Genomic DNA, 19,060 nt, shown 5'->3' with positions numbered 1-19,060 from the left:
CAAGAGACATGAATAGGCAATTTTTAGGTAAAGAAATCAAAAGTATCAATAAGCACATGAGAAAGTGTTCTAAATCTCTAATAATTAGAGAAATGCAAATCAAAACAACTCTGAGGTATCACCTCACACCTAGCAGATTGGCTAAAATGAAAGAAGGGGAGAGTAATGAATGCTGGAGGGGATGTGGCAAAATTGGGACATTAATGCATTGCTGGTGGAGTTGTGAACTGATCCAACCATTCTGGCTGGCAATTTGGAACCATGCTCAAAAGGCTATAAAAAAATGCCTGCCCTTTGATCCAGCCATACCATTGCTGGGTTTGTACCCAAAGAGATCATAGATAAACAGACTTGTATGAAAACATTTATAGCTGCGCTTTTTGTGGTGGCAAAAAACTGGAAAAGGAGGGTATGTCCTTCAATTGGGGAATGGCTGAACAAATTATGGTATGTGCTGGTGATGGAATACTATTGTGCTAAAAGGAATAATAAACTGGAGGAGTTCCAGGTGAACTGGAAAGACCTCCAGGAACTGATGCAGAGTGAAAGGAGCAGAGCCAGAAGAACTCTGTACACTGAGACTGATATACTATGGTAAAATCGAATGCAATGGACTTCTCTACCAGCAGCAATGCAATGACACAGGTCAGCTCTGAGGGATTTATTGAAAAGAACACTACCCACATTCAGAGAAAGGACTGCAGGAGAGGAAACACATAAGAAAAACAACTGCTTGAACGCATGGGTTGGGATGGACATGATTGGGGATGTAGACTTGAAACTACCACACCAATGCAACTATCAACAATTTGGAAATAGGTCTTGAAGAAGGACACATGATAAAACCAGTGGAAATGTGTGTCAGCCATGGGTGGGGGGAGTGCGGGGTTGAAGGGGAAAGTAGGAGCATGAATCATGTAACCATGTTAAAAATGAATATTAATAAATGTTTAAATTAAAAAAAAACTAACCAACAGATTAGAAAAGCCTGTTGTCATACTGCAGTATTCCTGATCCATAATCCTTTACCTTAGCAATGAAGCAGGGGAAGATGTCTCGTTGAATTTCTTCTTTGGTGCTAAGCTTGGTTATTATAATATTGTAACATTCAGTTTTCATTGTTTGGTTGCTGTTGTTTTTATTTCCATTCATATCATTGTAATAATTATGTATATTGTTTTCTTGGCGCTGCTTACTTCACTTTGTATCAGTTCATATAAGTCTTTCCATGCTTCTTTATATTCATCATATTCTTTGTTTCTTACAAAACAAGACTATTCTGTGATAGTCCTATAAGGCATGCCACCAGCAAAGGGCCACTACTTTGTTTCCAGTTCTTTGCTACCACAAAAATTGACACTAAATTTTTTCTTATATGTGGCACCTTTCTTTTTTGGTCATTGACCTTGGGGCAAATACCTAGTAGTGGGATCACTAAATCAAAGGTATGGACATTTTCGTCACTTTTTTCATATAGTTTCAAATGCATATTGGATTTAAGTTAGTTTTAAAGAACTTTCCTGAGACCATGGTCAATTGAGTGATCAAGATAAATTGATTATGACCAACATGTTGGTTTTCCTCTGTCAGAGAAATCTTTAAGAATCACAGACTATTATAAGCAAATCAGCAGTCTTAGTTGAATTCAGGAAAATGGCTTAAAATAACCTTTCCAGGTCCCTGCCAATCCTGAGTTTCTATGAGAGGCAGTGACTGAATGAGTTTCCTAGCCTCTCATTCATCTGTTTTTCTTCCTTTTGCAGCCTGAAGAACAAAACTGCCATCCTCAAATTTGCTGAAGATCAGGAGCAGGATCAAACCCAATCCAGGTATTGCCCAAAAGCTTTTTCAGGGCCTGCAATGCCTCTCTTGTTTGTTTGTTTTTGAGTGTGGACTGTATCTGTCTATTCCAGCTTATAGCATCAGAGGGTACCTGCTATAAGGTGTGAGCATATGTATGGCTGTGTTTTTGCCTGCATGCATACATGCACTTATCTACCTTCATCATTGAAGGCTACTCTGCTACTAGGTCAGAGGTTTCCCACTGTGGGAGGAGACTCAGTTCAGTGAGGTTGGATGTTGTTGCCCTTCTAAGCAGCTGGAACCAAGTTCAGCCTGGGCCAGATCCTTTCACCCACAGCCCTCAGCCACTGTAAGGCAAGTGGTTTTTCTGACTTTTCAGCTTGTAAAGAGAAATATGGCAAATTCCCCCAGGAGACATGAAGCTCCTGACCCTGGCCATGGAATATTTTCATTGTCCAGAGTGAAGTCACTGAAGAGATATGACTATTTCTCTGGTTAGACATGAAACAGTATTGTCTCTAAAGTCACACAGTAAAGTTGGGGTTCCATCTTCCCTTTGACAGTCCGAAGGGGTGGGGGATGGGAGGAGAAGAGAAGATTGTGAGAGAAGCTACAGGGAAATGACCAGAGATTCTTTTTTTTCCCTTTTCTTTTTTTTTTAAATCCTTACCTTCCATCTTGGAGTCAATACTGTGTATTGGCTCCAAGGCAGAAGAGTGGTAAGGGCTAGGCAATGGAGGTTAAGTGACTTGCCCACGGTCACACAGCTGGGAAGTGTCTGAGGTCAGATTTGAACCTAGGACCTCCCGTCTCTAGGCCTAATTCTCAATCCACTGAGCTACCCAGCTGCCCCCTATGACCAGAGATTCTTGAAAGTAGAGAGTCTCTTCTGAGCAAGGATCGTTTGTGTATTTGGAAAATAGAAGACCAGTTTAGATGGAGTATACAGCTTGTATAGGGGAATAGTAAGAGGTGAGGATGGAAAGGCAGTTTGGAACTGGATCATGGAGAACCTTGAATGTTAGGCTGAAGTATGTATAGCTCATTTTCTCTGTGTGTCTTTCTAGAGCTACAGTTTCAGTCACTCAGCTATCCAAGAACAGCCCCGAGCTGCCATCTCCTTCTGCCAGGGTGATCAGGTAGGACCTTTGGATGGAAATGATTTTTCTAATCACTTCTTGTTTTAACAGATCAAGGGGGCAGGTGGGTCACTGACTAGAATAGAAATCTAGCTCCTCTTTAAAAATTCACTACAAAACAACAATGACAGCAAACACACCCCACAGCAGGGATGCCACTCAGGTTATGGTTAAACTACCAAATATGTCTGGAGCTCAAGCCATGGGTGCTCTCTGCTTTTCCTCTAAAATGATCCACAGAGCAAGGTTCTGCCCGGAGCTCCCAGGCTAAACATAACCCTTGCCACCCTCTAGAGGTGCTCCCTCCTCAGCCACTCTGTGCAACCTTAGAGGGATGACCCTATTCTATTATTCATTCTGTAGTTTTCTTTCCCAGAACATAGAACCACTTCAACCCATTGTTATATGTGTATCTGAAGGGTCAGAGAACATTGCTACTGCTTTTGATGGAAGACAGAAATATGGAGGAAGCGGCTTGTCCTCCTGTTTATTGGAAGGAAACCATAATCCCAAGGGATAGGATTGAAACCATCCTTTGCCCTAGAGCTCTTGACCTTCTGGACCATCTGTGCTTCTTAGTACTTAGTTTTGCTAGACTAAGCATATTTATTATAAGAATTTTGTTTTTCTCTTTTAATGTTGGGGTGGGCCAGGGAAGGTGGGAGGGAGAGAGAGAGAGAGAGAGAGAGAGAGGAACTAGGGATAGTTCCTTCCTCCAAAAAACCTGAGGTCATCTGTGCCTGTCTTCTTGGTTCTCATTCATTATTTCTCTCTATGATTACTTCTCTCTGAAGATCTGTCTCTTGTTATAGTTCTATCTTTATCTCTTGACTTCACTCTTGCTCTGCCCCCTTCCCCTTTGTCTCTTAGAGTGAGGAGTTAGAGACCTATGGTTTTGTCATTGTTCTCTACAGACTAAGACACTGTGGTTTCCACTCCAAGGACCTTGAGAAGCTGTGTGGGGAGCTGAGCAATTGCAGCCATCTTGAGTGAGTGCCAGGCCACAGCCTCCCCAGGGCCAGGAAGAGCCATAGTACTAATGGCAGGTCTGCTAAGTCTGGTAGCAGAAGCTTCAATGTACCTTTAAGCTCTCTTTCTCATGGATCACTGATTTTTTAAGTCATCCATATTCCCAAGACAACTCACCAGGGCCTGACAGGGTTCCCCTTCACACTGGGAAATCTTGCCTCAGCTAATCCATTCATGAGGAGCCAAAGCCTCTGTCCCCCTTTGTCTTCTACCAGACTGTTGCTGTCATAACTGGAAATAATCTTGGTACAAGAGACCAAGCAACAAAGCAATAAATCCAACTATGCCACTAATGCCCACTATGACAACAGAAAAGTCATTTAAAGTTTTCAAATCTCTAGTTTCCTCAACTGTTAAATGGATATAATAATTCCAGCCCTGCCTTCCTCCTAAGACCAAATAAAATAACGTTCCTGAATGTGCCTTTGAGGGTTAAAAGGACTAGGCAATTGTGATAGATTATTCTTTATGAACTCCTCAGCCAATCAGGAAGGGGAAGTGACCAACATTTCTCAGTACCTCTTCTCCATTGTCCTTCCCCAGTCACTGTCACTATATGACATTTCCCCAATATCTGTGGTATTATTGTGCAGGAACTGGCTATGAGCCATGGACAGGAACCATGGGCCAGGGGTGGCTAGCCAAGTGAAAAAGTGGGTAGAAGACTGGGTTTTTCTTTTCAAGATTCAGACCCAGTCTTAAGAAACATCGAACCTATCAAAATGTGGAATTTCAGCTATGAGCAATGTTCCTCAGGGGCAGACTTTAGAAACTGGGGCAGAAGGAAGTTTTCTTCCCTTTTGCTTCGATTCCCATGTAGCCATCTTTATTCAGAGAAAACTTTCCTTTTGATCTACCCACTCCCTCCCAGCTTATCCAACAACTGTTTGGGCAGCAAAGGCATTGAGAAACTGACTCACTTCCTCCCAGGCCTGAGATCCCTGCAGTTGCTGACGTAAGTTATGAGGCTGGACTGTGGCACTTGGTGGGTTGGGGAAACTGACTGCTGTGTGGGGCAAGGAGCTAAGCTATCTTGAATTTGAATTCTGACCTTGCAGCAAGACTCCTCTGCTTGGGATTCATGGGTGAGGGGGTGAGGGAAGAATCCCTCTAGGAAGTCTCCTGTTATTCTTTGCTTTTACTTACAGATAAAGCCTTGAAATTAAGAAATCTGATTTTGGGTTTGCCATTTTGCCAACTGTGTGGTCTTGGGCTAGTTACTAAGCCTCCATTTCTTCATCTGTCAAGTGGAATAATATTTGTACTCCTTGCCTTCCAGGATTTTTGTGAGGACTAAATGAGATTAATATAAGTAAAGAACTTTGTATCCATAAAGCATATTTGAATATGACCCATTATTTCTCTTTCCATAATAGATAGATGTGGGTATATAGATATAGTTACATAAAAGAGAGAGACAGAGAGACAGAGAGAGACAGAGAAAGGAAGAAAGGGAGGCAGACAAAGATAGGGGGAGAAAAGGAGGCAGAGATAGATAATGGGAGAAAGGGAGAGGGAAAGATCTCAATTCGTGATTTCATTGAAATATGAAATTCTCAACAAAGAAACTCTCTCCATAAATGCAAATTAGCAACTCATCTGTAAGTAATAGTGTTGAAGCATTGCCATGATGGAAGATGGAGGGTTTTTTAAATAAAGGGATTTAATTTTGGCCCTAGAGCTCAGGAAAGTCATCTCCATCCTTTTACTAGAGAGATGTTTGACTGCAAATACAGAATGCTGCATACAATGCCAGATACTCTCACTGGGTTAGGTAGTTTTGCTTAATTGTTTTTCTCTGTTTCAGTGGAGAACTTACTGGGGGAAGAGGTAAAAGCTTATATTCATAAATGACTGAGATAAAAAACAAAAAACGTTAATAGAAATTCTTATTTTAAAAAACTAGGAAATGAGTTGATTGGTCTAAATGATCTCAAAGGCCCTTTCTGTTTTGATGGTCAATAAGTTTTTTCTCTCTGACCCTTTAAAAAAAATCTTACTCTGAATATACCATAAATGTACTTTTAGCTCTTGGGAAGGTCTGATTTAATGATCCCCTTCCCATGTTTCTCTAGTTTGAATGAGAATAGAGCATCTTTGGAAGCTGTGTTCTGCTTAGCCTCAACCTTCTCTAACCTGGAGTGGATCTATGAGGTAGATATCAGGTGAGTTTGGCTCTCTGTCTCTTCCTAGACCAGTGATGGGCAATCTTTTGAGCCTGGTGTGTCAAAATTCGCCCCAAAACCGAACATAACTCAGGTGGTGTGTCACTTCGAGAAAAAAACCACAATTTCACGATATTTGTAGTTTAAATAACAAAAATGTATAATTGTAATATGTAACTGTATTTAATAAACCAAAATAGTTAAATTAATATAGGTAGAATTGTCATCTATAGTGCACAGAATGTCTACACTACACTACAGCAAATGTTTCATCCTCAACATGTGGTCCATACTTCTCTGTATGCAGCCGCATGCAGCCGCGTGTCATCAAAAATGGCTACATGTGTCAGTGCTGACATGTGTGTCATAGCTTTGCCGTCACTGTCCTAGACAGTGCTGGTGAACTTTTTAGAGATTGCATGCCCAAACATCACCCTCAGGCTGCCTGTGAACCCCTCATTACCCCAGAAAGAGAAGGGAGGAAGTGCTTGCACTGGGCTGCTGGGCAGAGGGGCAGGGCATTTAAAAAATGTCTTCAGGCGCAGTGGAGAGGGGGAACAGAGTAGCCCCTTCTGGCACACAGAGCATGCAAACCATGTGTTCACCATCACAGTCCTAGACCATCTGTATTTGGGAGCCTTTGATGAAGCTAATCCTAGGAAGCCAGCAGGGAAATTCCAAATGTCACATAAGACAGAATTTGACCAATTATCACTCTTTTACTTTGTCAATCTGTGGATCTGTGACAATTTAATCCAGCCTATATGTGCTCAGGAAATAGGTACTAAAGGTTCATGCCAACCTGAACCTAGGAAGGGAAATTTGCCACCAAAAAATTATGACTCAGATAAATACAAATTGGTTTTGGATTATTCATGGCTTTTAGTTAGTTATCTGTGCTGGATACACACTCTATTAATGTGAATAATGGAGATTTGGTTCATGTTTAGTAAAGGGTATTAGCAGGGTAATGGGCATTATCCTAATGGATATGACAATTTGGCCACTAAGAAGTAGAGAAAATAGCATGATATAATGGAAGCAGAGGGTCCTCATTTCAGTTCTGCATCTTACTTCCTATGTGACTTCGCTCATGTCATTTCCCCTTCTTGATCTCAGGTTCATCAAAAGATACCTTCAATTTCTGGATTCCAGAGTTCACATTGCTTTGGTTTCCTTGGCTAAGTACCAGCCAAATATAAATTATGAAGCATAATTACTGTCCTGTTTCCATTTTTAGGGGACAGTTTTTAGTTGTCCTAAGGGATGAGTTCTCTGGCCTTTCCAAGAGCCCCCCTTTTCCATCTGTTTTTTTTTAACCCTTAACTTCTGTGTATTGGCTCCTAGGTGGAAGAGTGGTAAGGGTGGGCAATGGGGGTCAAGTGACTTGCCCAGGGTCACACAGCTGGGAAGTGTCTGAAGCCAGATTTGAACCTAGGACCTCCCGTCTCTAGGCCTGACTCTCAATCCACTGAGCTACCCAGCTGCCCCCTTTCTATCTGTTTTTGCTTATGTCTCTTTTCTATTCTTAGGTTGTCTTTTGTATCATAGTTTAAAGTTTATATGTCACATGTGATATTCTCACCCACTTCCTATCTCTGCAAAATGCAAGGATGCTATCTTGTCTAAACTTTTTTTTTCCAGTGCCAAGTACAGTGCACATAATAGGTACCTAAAAATGTTTAATTGAATTCTAGCTTGGGAAGACAACAGTCCATCCATGTGAAATGCATTGGGAGAACCAGGTAAGGACAAATATGACCAATGACCTCCCCCCCACACCCGTCACATACTCACAAACTAGATCAGTACGTTGATCCATGACATGATAGGACTAATATCTAGTAAAGGAATCATGAATGCTTCCTGAATTCACCATTATGGGACCCTGGGATTGTAAGACCTTGAGCAAGTAAGTCTTTCCAACTCTAAATCCCTGTTTACTCACCTGGAAAATGAGAGAATTGGACTAGATAACCACTGGGGTCCCTCCTAATTCCAACATTCTATGCTCTATGTTCTAAGATCCCTTCTGGCTCAAACATCTTATAGTTCTTACTTAGCTAGTAACTGAATGGGGTTTCTCATAAAGTATTTTCCTCTCTCCAAGGGATCAAAGTACCACTGGACACTGGACAAAGCAGAAGACTCAACAGGAATCCCTAGAGGGGAATGCACATTTCCCCAAGCGCTTTTGGTATGGTACTCTTCCCTCTCTAACTTCTTTTGTCGAAAGAGACTAAAAGAGGCCCCAGAAACTTCTTATACTACAAAATGGAACTTTGCTCAGTGAACATAGGAAGACAGGAGACATAATGAATAGAATGCTGGACTTGAAATCAGAAAGACCTGAACTCAAATCCTATTTCAAACATGTACTAGCTGTGTGACCCTGGAAAATGCATTTAATCTCTCAGCCTGTTTTCTCATCTGTAAAATGAGGGAGTTGAGTTTGATGGTATCCAAGGGCCCTGTCATTTGTAAATTGATGAACCCATGATAAGTAAAGGTCTTCCCAGAAGACAGGAGGTTTGGGGGAATTCAGAAGAGAAATGTTTCAGGCCCTGGCACTGCTGTTTTTATTTCAGTCTCCGAGAGTGTAAAATGGATCCACCAGACCTGAAGAAGCTGCTCCAGATTCTGAAGACATGTTGGGGATGTCTAGAGATCAAGTAAGTAGAAGAATAGATGTCTTCTCAGGTTCACTTTGCCCTGCTTTTCTCCTGTAACTCAGAGATGCCGTTTTCTGGCAGGGATGCCTCAGCAGGCTTGTCATGCACTTGGCCAGTCTCACAATTTTGGGGGGCCAAGGAAATAACTGCTGAAGTTCAATCCACTTAATGTTATCCTATAATCATCATAACCAATACAATCCAGCCAGCCTCTTTCTCTAAGACTTGAAGTCTTATACTGGTAAGAGATGCCTAGAAGAACAATGGTCCAACTCCATCCAGGGTTTGCCTTTCCTCCTGTTGAAAGATGCTGGGAGTGGTAGTATTGCCTACCCACTAAGAAAAGGTTTGCTAGTGGTACCAGTTTGTGGGGAGCCATCTACACAGGACTAAGTCAGTGAACCAAGAAACATTTAAGTAGCTCTTGTGTGTTCGTTTATGTGCTAGGGTCTTGCTAAGAGCTGGGGATAGAAAAAAAAAACAAAAATGAAAACAGTTTTTGCCTTCAAGAAGCTTATTTCTAACATGAATGTGTTTCGGTAAGATGTATTCAAGGAATGGTCACATGTGAAAGAGATGTCACCCATGGCAGAAATACAAAAGAGATGAAGTTTGTCTTTAGTGGACTTCTAAGAGCCCAGTGTCCTAACAAAATATTTCCACCAAGGGCCACGCTAAGTCCCCACTGATGGTGTCCCCAAGGGCCTATTCTTTTTGTGCAATGCTCTGGGCCATTCCACTATGAAGAAGGATCTGTTCTATGTAGTCTGTCTTAAGACCCTGCTAAACTGATCTTGCCAAAGAATTTTAATGGCCTGAGAAGTCATCACTCCCAAGTAGAATACTTCCATTTTTAAAAGGGCCTCTGAAGCTAAAGCCCATAGGGCATTGATAAGAATTATAGGTCCTATGAAAAGTCAACAGGGAAGATGATTTGGGGCAAGGAGAGACCAGTTTTGGTACTAGTTACTCCAAGTTAGGGAACATTTAGCTTTTAGCCCCCTTCTTGGCCCTCATCCTAGCCCAAAAGCAAAAGAAAAGAGAGAAGTAGTCCACTAGCCAGAGACACTGATTAACTAAGATTTCCCCAAGCATCTTCTCAGGGAAACCACAGGGCTCCTTTTGCACACAAATAGCTGCCATTCCCTAGGCACACCTGCAACTCCAGCCAGGCTTAGTGAGTATTCCTGTTCTGGTATGAGTAAAACAAGTTGGTGGCTTTCAATTTTAAGACTGAAATAGTATTGTAAGAAGATTCACTTGGCGTTGTGATGCAAGATGGGTGTGAAAGAGAACCTGGAAAAAGAGAGATCAGTGAGTCAATCAACAAATATATGTATCACCGGCCTATACCTTTCTGGAAGCTTTCAAAATAGTCCAGGTATGAGATCATAAGGGCTTGGACCAGTTACAGGGAACATGTTGAAAAAGTGTGGTATGGCAGAGTGGGAGAAGCTATGAATTCAAATAGGAAAGTTAGGTTCAAATCTGTTCTCTTCTCTGACTCTAATTAGCTCTGTGTGCCATAGGCAAGTCGCTTAGCCACACTAAGCTATTTTTGACCTTTTTGAGCTTTAAATTTCCTCATTTTAAAATTCATCTATGACCTACCGCACAGGTTTGTGAGCAATATGGAAAAATGAAGGTCTTATTAAAATGGTAGTAACAAAAATGGAAAGGAAGATATATGGGAAGATGTATAGATGAGAATGTTCTTTATCCCCAACCTTTGGCTCTGAGGTTTGGAATGGATTCTGAAAGGATAAAGAGGTTTACTTAAGGCAGAGATGCTTGGCGGATGAGAAAGAGTATACCTTTCATTGAAAGTCACTGTTCATTTGTATTTGAAGTCACTAAAAGCCTAGCAAAAGAGTTGGCAAAAAGGAATGATGTAAAAAATAAATAAATAAGTGAATGAAAATAAAAATAAATAAAAAAAGGAATGAGGTAGTCAAGGCAAAATTTAGTGGGGCAGGGGTGGGGATGAAGAAGGAGCCAACTTAGAAGTATCATTTGGAATCTCTTGGAAGGACATTGGCATTCCATTTTTCTATGTGGTAGAGCTGACAAGCACTGAGGGAGGGGCTCAAGCTTCTTCCCCTCCCTATCTTCCTCCCTCAATTACCACATTATAGCCTAGATGCCAATTATATGGTAAGTGTACTGTAATTAGGGACATTTTGTGAATAGGTGAAATAAGTTGCTGGTTGAGGGATAAAACCCAGGATTTTGGGTTGTTTCATCCTCCATGAAAATACTCCTAAAATAGTTTTCAAGTTAACTTATTGGTAGGGGTGTGACAGAGAGTTTTCTATTTTTTGCTTCCTTTAATGGTTCTGGTTTTAGCGTCTACCTGGCCTTGAATTAACACCAAGCAGTTTGTTTGGCCTCTGGGTTCCAAAAACCCCTGCTGAAAGAGACTCAGGTAAAAAGTCATATGTTGGAGATCCCACAGAGTGGGAGGTTGGAGAGCTTAGCTTAGCCCTGGCCATCAACTAATCTGTCCCTTCCCAATAATTACTCCAAAAGTGATTCTGACCACTAAAAGGAGAAAATGGGGAAGCAAAACTTTTCTGCCTTAGATTGATCTCTTTGTGTCTTCCTGTTTCACATGAGTAAATCAATAACATTTATTAAGTGCTTTCTATGTACAAAGCACTATGCCAAGCTCTGGGGAGAGGAATTGAAAGTAAGGTAATCTTTGCTCTCAAGGAGCTCACTTTCTAATGAAGGAGACTACTCATATGCAAGGTTTCAGCTGCAAGTCAGATAGAAAGGTCTCATGGCCCTTAGGAGGAACAGTAAAATAGATGATAATGACTCTTCTCAAATATTACATCTACTGATAATATATATCAGCTTCTGATGGTGAACCATTTGACAGGGTCAAAGACTTTGATGGCAAGAACTTTCTTTTCTGGGTCTTCAATGGATGTCGCTGTAGTAGCTGTAGTACCTGCAGGAGTAAATGCCAGGCAGAGATTACAGGCACTGAATGGAAGCATTGACATTACCAAGGCTTTAGGGTTCAGGATCCTGGGCTCTCTCTATCATTATCTAAGAAAATATGGTGGTCAGGGTGGTAGTGGGAGCCTGACCAACTGGCATATAAACATATTCTGGGTGGCTACTCTCCTCACTATACCTTAGCCATTCTGGAATTTAGCCATTTCTCTCCTTGCTAGGTTGAATGGAAGCATTTTATAGACAGGATTTTTCAGAATCTTATTTCCTTTGAATTCAGATGGCTAATAAACGCTCTTTGATGAACACAGATTCTTCCTTAAGTCCCAATCTCCTATTTTATATTCTATATATACATATTCATTTGTGTGTAGGTATGTGTATTGTATAAATTATATTGTACTTGAAAGAACAGTCCTAGTTGATTCTAGCCCACATAAGTGTGATCCTTCTCAGTAATTTCCTTGAGAGATTCGATATTTATCCTAAAAGTTTTACTTAGAGCAGTTTTCTTAGAGCAGTCTGGGAACTCTTCATTGAAAATTATCTCACTAGAATCACATATTTATAGCTGGAAGAGACTGTGGAGTTTCTACTGAAGCCCTGAGAAGTTCAGTGCCTTGACTAAGTCTTCAGAAGCAGCTGGCAAACTAGACAAAACCAATGTCTTAACTTTATCTTCCTACTTAATTTTTCAACCAAGAATTTTGCCCTCTTGGATGCCTCATTTTATTCAACAGACTGGACTCCCATTGACTTTTCTCCTTTCAAAAAAAAACCCATCAAACCCACCCTCAACTGATGAATATTTACTGTAGTGGGGTAGAAGTTACACACAGAGAAATTTAGATTCACTGTGAGGGAAAACTTCCCATTGATTAGACCTATTCATAGATGGATTGGACTGTTTAGTGAGTTTCATTCACTGTGAAGCACCTTCAGGCACATGTTGGATAACTACTTGTTGAGGGAAGCAAAAAGGGGGTTCTTATTTAGTTACAGGTTAAACTAGAGGATCTTTGAGGTCCCTTCCAACTCTGGTATTCTGTGATTTCCCATTTTTAGATTCAACTTAGGTTAGCTTGCAAAAGGCCTCAAAGAGATCTCTGGAAAGGGTCAAATAAAGAGCCCTGCATGTTTGGCTGGAGACCTTTCATCTCACTTCCTTTCTATATCCTCCACCCAGTGGCCAAGAAGAGTCTGACTATCATTCCTCTGCTCGGGCACTTTCAATAGTTATCTTATTGCCCTTGCATCAAAAATAAACTACAAACTCAATCTAAAATTTAAGGTGTTTTGGGGGGCAGCTGGGTAGCTCAGTGGATTGAGAACCAGGCCTAGAGACAGGAGGTCCTACGTTCAAATCTGGCCTCAGACACTTCCCAGATGTGTGACCCTGGCCAAGTCACTTGACCCCCATTGCCTACCCTTACCACTCTACTGCCTTAGAGCCAATACACAGTATTGACTCCAAGACAGAAGTTAAGGGTTTTAAAAAACAAGCAAGTAAACAAAAAAAATTTAAGGTGTTTTGCAATCTGGCTCCCACCTATTTTTCCAATCTTATCTGATGCTTTCTCCTCCATGGAACTCGAGAATCCAGTCAAACTAACTTCTGGTTCTTTCCTTTCTCCCATTTGTATGCATTCAAATAAACTGTCTCCCTTCTGAAATATTCCATATCCTCATCTTTTTCTCTGAGAATCTTTGTCTTCTAGTCTTGGCTCAGCTGTCATCACCTCTTCCATAAAGTTTCCCTACATTCCCTTTCTTCCCATCCCCCTAGTTGCTTATGTTCTCTCCTCCCTCAATTTAGTATTATTATATGTGTGTATATGTACATTTGTGAATGCTGTGTCCTCAGAAGGTTAAAAGTTCCTCAAAGGCAAGGAGCATTTTTAATCCTTATATCTTCAGTATCTAGAATAGTTGCCTCATTCGCAAGCACTTAATAAATATCAAATTCTCCAGGTGTAACAATAAGCTAGTCATCCTGGAGCAGCTGGGTGGCTCAATGGATTGAGAGTCAGCCCTTAGAGATGAGAGGCCCTAGGTTCAAATCTGGCCTCAGACACCTTTTAGCTGTGTGACCCTGGACAAGTCACTTAACCCCCATTGCCCAGCCCTTACCACTCTTCTGCTTTAGAACCAATACACGCAGTATTGATTCTAAGATGGAAAGTAGGAGTTTAAAAAAATAAACTAGTCATTCTATCTCCCTCACCTTCTTGCACTAAACACAGTCCTTCATTTTGGTCTGTAACTGCTGCTGGATTTTTCCCTCCACAGATTCTCCCATGTTATTATGAGTGATCAGAGCATTGAGGAATTACTGGACCACCTACCCCAGCTCCATAGTCTGAACCTATTACAGTAAGAACTTTTAAAATATTTCTTTTCACTAATTTCATGGAACCTTTCTTGGCAAAATCATATGATACATTAGCTCTTTATTATTCCCTGGTTTCAAAAGGCAGAGATAAGAGACCTTAAATTCCCATTCTGGTTCAACCACGTGCTTACTTTATTACTATGGCCAAGTAGTTTTCTCTTCCCAAACCTATATTTCCTTATCTTTAAAATACAAATAATCATCCTTGTCCTGCTTCCTTCACAGGGTGGTTGGAGGTACCAAATCAGATAATGAATTAGGAAGACTTTGGAACTTGCAAAGTACTATACACGGATGTGAGGGATCATTATTATTATCATCTCTAAAGTCACTGGGAAACCAAATTAAACATAGTATAGGGTGTGTGGTACCTGGAACAGAAAGGACCTGGGGAACGGGAACTTACAAGTGCAGTATATTTCAGAAAAGATTTGTAAAGGTCACAATCAGGCACGTACAAGGAAAGTGTTTTTGAGCAGTGGCCTCATTTGTATTTAGAACTCTAGTTTCCCCATTTCAGATTGGACTTTCAAATGAAAGGATTTATTTTAAATATTTTCTGCAGGGCTAAGGGATGGCAAGATTGTTAGAGGGGGGAAAATACATAGAAAGAACATCCCCAAAAAAAACCAGCTGAGCTGGAAAAATATGACAGGAAATTAAACTAGTATGATAATGACAAAAATAATAATAATTCTCTAGATTTCTATAGAGCTTTTCTTTCTGAGAATCCTAAAGAGCTGTCACATCTCCAGCTCCTTTTAGTCTGATCATTTCTCTGGCAGGAAAGGGGAAGGGCAGCTCATAAATGGGGCTGGCTAACTCAACAGAATAGAGTGTACTTGTAAGGAGGTCAAAGACACCTGTTTTGTCCCTGGGTAAGCTAAGTTGCTTACTCCATCCTACAGGCCCAGACTATACCCTTAACCTTGGCCTTTTCACAAATGATAAATAAGTCAAAAGAACATGAGTGGATAATAGAAACTTTGACTCTGGAGTTAGAGGACATAGTTTCAAATCCTGCCTCTGGTACCAATATCTGTGTATTAGACCCGGGTTTCTTCATTTATGAGATAAGTGGGTTGGATTCCTTCCCTTCTGAAGTCCATACCAGCTCTAGATCTAGGAGCTGATGTTACAGTAGCTTGTCATTAGAAGGTAATATACGTATCTTTTTAAAAACCCTTACCTTCTACCTTGGAATCAATACTTTGTATTGGTTCTAAGGCAGAAGAGTAGTAAGGGCTAGGCAATGGGAGTCAAGTGACTTACCCAGGGTCACACAGCTTGGAAGTATCTGAGGCCAGATTTGAACCTAGGATCTTCCATCTCTAGGCCTGGCTCTCAAACCACTGAGCTACCTAGCTGCCCCCAATACAAGTATTACTGGTCTTATTTGTTAGATGAGGAAACTGAGGCTCTGAGAATACTATATATTATCTCTTGAAAACCATGATAATTCTATAAGGCAAGGAGAGTTGGTTTTTAGTTATTTTTAAGTCATGTCTGACTCTTTATGACCCCATTTTGGGTGTTTGTGACTAAGATACTAGAATTATTTGCCATTATCTTCCCCAGATCATTTTATAAATGAAGAAACTGAGGCAAACAGGGCTAAGTGAATTAGGGTCTCACAGTAAGCCAAGGTTGGATTTGAACTTAGGAAGGGGAAATCTTCCTTTTGGAGCACTCTGTCCACTTGAGGCAGTGATAATAGGTATTTGTAAGTCTGTTGTGCTAATGAGGAAATTGAGGCTCAGAGAAATGAAAAGTAAAGTGACTTGCTTATAAGTCACCTAGCTAGTTAAGTGATGGAATCAGGACTAATACTAAGTTCTACTGAATCTCCTGAATGCAAGTCCAATGTTCTTTTTAATTTGCTAGGAAACCTCTTGTTCAACTCCCAGAGTGTTCCTCTCAGTGGTGAATGGAGACAGTGGTACCATCTTTGAAAGTGAAAGAAACCATACTACAATTAAGAAATGGGGAAACTCCTAGTTTCTTGTCTGAATTCTTTCTTAGTGATTTGATTTCTCTTTCCTTTCATCCCTCACAGATTCAGTCAGACCACTTTGTCTCTAAAGAGCACCTTCTTGCTGGCCAGTGCTGTTAGCCTATGTAAACAAATTCAAAAGGTGGAAGTCAGGTATGTGGTCATATCCCATGGGAATAACAAGTCCCCTGAGATGAGTCAGGTCTGAGGGTTCCATGTACCACTCATCTAAATCAGGGTCTCCTTGAAGGTTGAGAGAGAACATGGAACTTGCTCTGTGATCCCTTTCCTCAAGATGAAGGAATCTATAGGTTGAGCCCCAGATTCTCCATCCTTATGCCTGGTCCCTTAAGAGGATTATTGGGGCATTCTGGGATCTGGCTTTGGCAGTGAAAGCTACAAGAGGAGTCCTGATATGTGCTTAAATATATTTCAGGTCCAGGGAGTTTGCTTGCCTGTACTTTACTCCTGGCAAGAGGAAAGGAGTATCCTGTGGGTAAGGCAACCTTCACATGCCCATTTCAGGGATTCCCAGCTGAGGTTAAAGATATTGCCAATGCCCGGACTGACAGCCCAACTAGCCCAATCTTTTTAACACTGGGAGTTCAAATACATAGCATAGAATGATTGGCTATCAAAGGAATAAAATGTGCTATTGATTCTGAGATAATAATGCCAACTATGATGCAGGAAGGTAAAGTCTCCATTGGTAAGACAGTTGCTTTGAGTTGTGACTTCATCAGTAGGTACATATTTTCACCAAACCATCCACATTTCCTCTTCCAGGTCTCCTCCTTGGGGCCAAAGGCTTTCACTTGTGAGATGGTTGGCCTAGTTTAGGAGCATAGCTTATAGCTATAAAAGAGTCAAGCTACTGGAGAAGCCACAATCTTGGTCACTTTGACACCAAGCTGTGACCTTCTGAGCTCATATATTCTATCCCTTAAAGGAACTCTGGGGCATCACCAGGGTCATAATTTGACCATCCCTGCTTTTTTGTTTTTTTTATCCGTTAGGAACTTGCAGCCCTTCTAATAATCCTCCCCTGGAGATTTGTGAGACTAGCTTTAAACTATCAAGGATAGTATAATTGTCAGGATTTTGCCAAAGATTTTTGATGTAGTGACTATGTATTTGTAAAGCGCTTTGCAAATTTTGAAGCACTTTTTAAATGCTAACCCTTATTGTTATTGTTGTCCTAATAGAGCAACCAGAGAGAGGAGCAGCACACCTGTAGGAAAGAGGATAAGGTCAAGACCCTAAACTTTTGTGCTGCTGACACTATCTTCTATCTATCCTTCCTTCTGCAGGCTCACAGGTCATTGCATCAGCCAAGTGGATATAAAGCAACTGTGCTGGACTCTAGGACAGTGCAAAGATCTGAGTCACCTTGAGTAAGTTAGAGCTAGGGGAAAAATTAAGAAATAGGTGAGTATGTAAGGTAGCTGTCCTAGGTGCTAGAGGGACAAAACTAAAAACCATCTTTGTCCTGGAGGAACTTCCAGCCTACTGGGAAGATATACAAATAGCCATAGTAGGAGGTAAAGTGAGGAAGGAGAGACCATGAGCAACTCGTAGGGAGAGGGTTCAGAGAAAGCTTCATGGAGTTCACACCTTGAAGGAGGACAAGGATTCTGGGAGGAAGAAATGAGGCAGGGATACATTATTTCTTAATGATGAATGGTAATTTTATTTTTTTCCTTTATTTTATTTTATTCTAATAACAAATATAAACATAGGTTTTTCAAAGTTACATGATTCATGTGGTCTCCCTCCCCCTACCAAACCGCCTCCCAGAGTTGACAAGCAATTCCATTGAGTTATACATGTGTTATCAGAGGCAGAGACACATTCTAAAAAATAGCCTTGTGTGATAGAGAGATGGAAGGTGCAATGCTGAGGGAGTATCACTGAGCATTCTCATCTTGGGTTGGCTTTGGGTATCATCTGGGCTTGGCTTTCTCCCATGTAGTACTCTGGGATATTATCTGTTTCTTTTGTTTCTTCATCTCTTCTACTATAGTATAAGCCCCTTGAAGGCAAGTCTATATCTATTCAATTTTCTGGAATTCCTGAAGTTGTGGGTTTTGTGTATGCTTATTAAGGCAAATGGATAAAGATTGCTGATGGCAGTGATAGTGATGCTGGTAATGAACTTCCAATAAGTGTCTGTAACATAGTCTTTTTCTGTCTTGTACAGTCTGTCAGGAAACTTGCTGGGTGATGAAGGACTCAAATATCTTCTGGAGCATTTACCTCAGATAAATCTCTCTGGCTCACTCAAGTAAGAAAGGGAGTATCCTACAGGATTGAGGGGAGGCAAAGATGGAATAAAGGGAGAGAAGTGGATGAAGTTGGGGAATACATAAAGAGACCATCAGCTGAAGGCACTGATTGGGCAACCTTTAGATAAGAACCCCAAGTTTTTGGGACTAAGAACTTGACTCAAGATAGGAAATTAAGGGGAAAAAATTTAACTCTGCTGTAAAGAAGGGAAAGATATAAGGATGAGTATCACTCTGGTTTCTCTTCAGGAAAAATTAAGGTCCTTCCTGTCCCTTGTTCTTCCCACTTACTGTATAAAAAAGAATTCTTGCTAGATACAGGGGAGATAAGACATTGACCAGAGCTGAAAGTCTCTTTTTTTTAAATAGACCCTTACCTTCCATCTTAGAATTGATAATGTATATTTGTTCCAAAGCAGAAGAATGGAAAAGGCTAAGCAATGAGGGTTAAATGATTTGCCTGGGATCATTCAGCTAGGAAGTGTCTGAGGTCAGATTTGAACCTAGGACTTCTCATCTTTAGTCCTGGCTCTCAATCCACTCAGCCACCTAGCTGCCCCCTGAAAGTCTTATTCTTGCTATTCATTTTATCCAAATAGTCCTTCTTTTGTGAACTTG

General features: G+C 40.9%; 1 protein-coding gene across 1 annotated transcript in view; it reads left to right on the top strand.

Moving 5' to 3' along the window:
* Positions 1 to 19,060, top strand: part of NLRC5 (NLR family CARD domain containing 5) — a 77,594-nt gene that overhangs the window by 36,020 nt on the left and 22,514 nt on the right. Inside the window, exons 14-25 of the mRNA XM_044659712.1 lie at positions 1,764 to 1,829; positions 1,889 to 1,943; positions 2,871 to 2,942; positions 3,813 to 3,931; positions 4,843 to 4,926; positions 6,047 to 6,136; positions 8,725 to 8,808; positions 14,062 to 14,145; positions 16,221 to 16,310; positions 16,594 to 16,653; positions 17,468 to 17,551; positions 18,358 to 18,441. Of these exons, the coding sequence (XP_044515647.1) occupies positions 1,764 to 1,829; positions 1,889 to 1,943; positions 2,871 to 2,942; positions 3,813 to 3,931; positions 4,843 to 4,926; positions 6,047 to 6,136; positions 8,725 to 8,808; positions 14,062 to 14,145; positions 16,221 to 16,310; positions 16,594 to 16,653; positions 17,468 to 17,551; positions 18,358 to 18,441 (972 nt within the window). The remainder of the gene's footprint in view (positions 1 to 1,763; positions 1,830 to 1,888; positions 1,944 to 2,870; positions 2,943 to 3,812; positions 3,932 to 4,842; positions 4,927 to 6,046; positions 6,137 to 8,724; positions 8,809 to 14,061; positions 14,146 to 16,220; positions 16,311 to 16,593; positions 16,654 to 17,467; positions 17,552 to 18,357; positions 18,442 to 19,060) is intronic.

This window comes from Gracilinanus agilis, chromosome 2 (assembly GCF_016433145.1).
Source record: "Gracilinanus agilis isolate LMUSP501 chromosome 2, AgileGrace, whole genome shotgun sequence".
Classification (NCBI taxonomy): Eukaryota; Metazoa; Chordata; class Mammalia; order Didelphimorphia; family Didelphidae; genus Gracilinanus; species Gracilinanus agilis.
The sequence above is the reverse complement of the archived record's forward strand: the minus strand, read 5'-3'. Positions and strand labels throughout refer to the sequence as shown.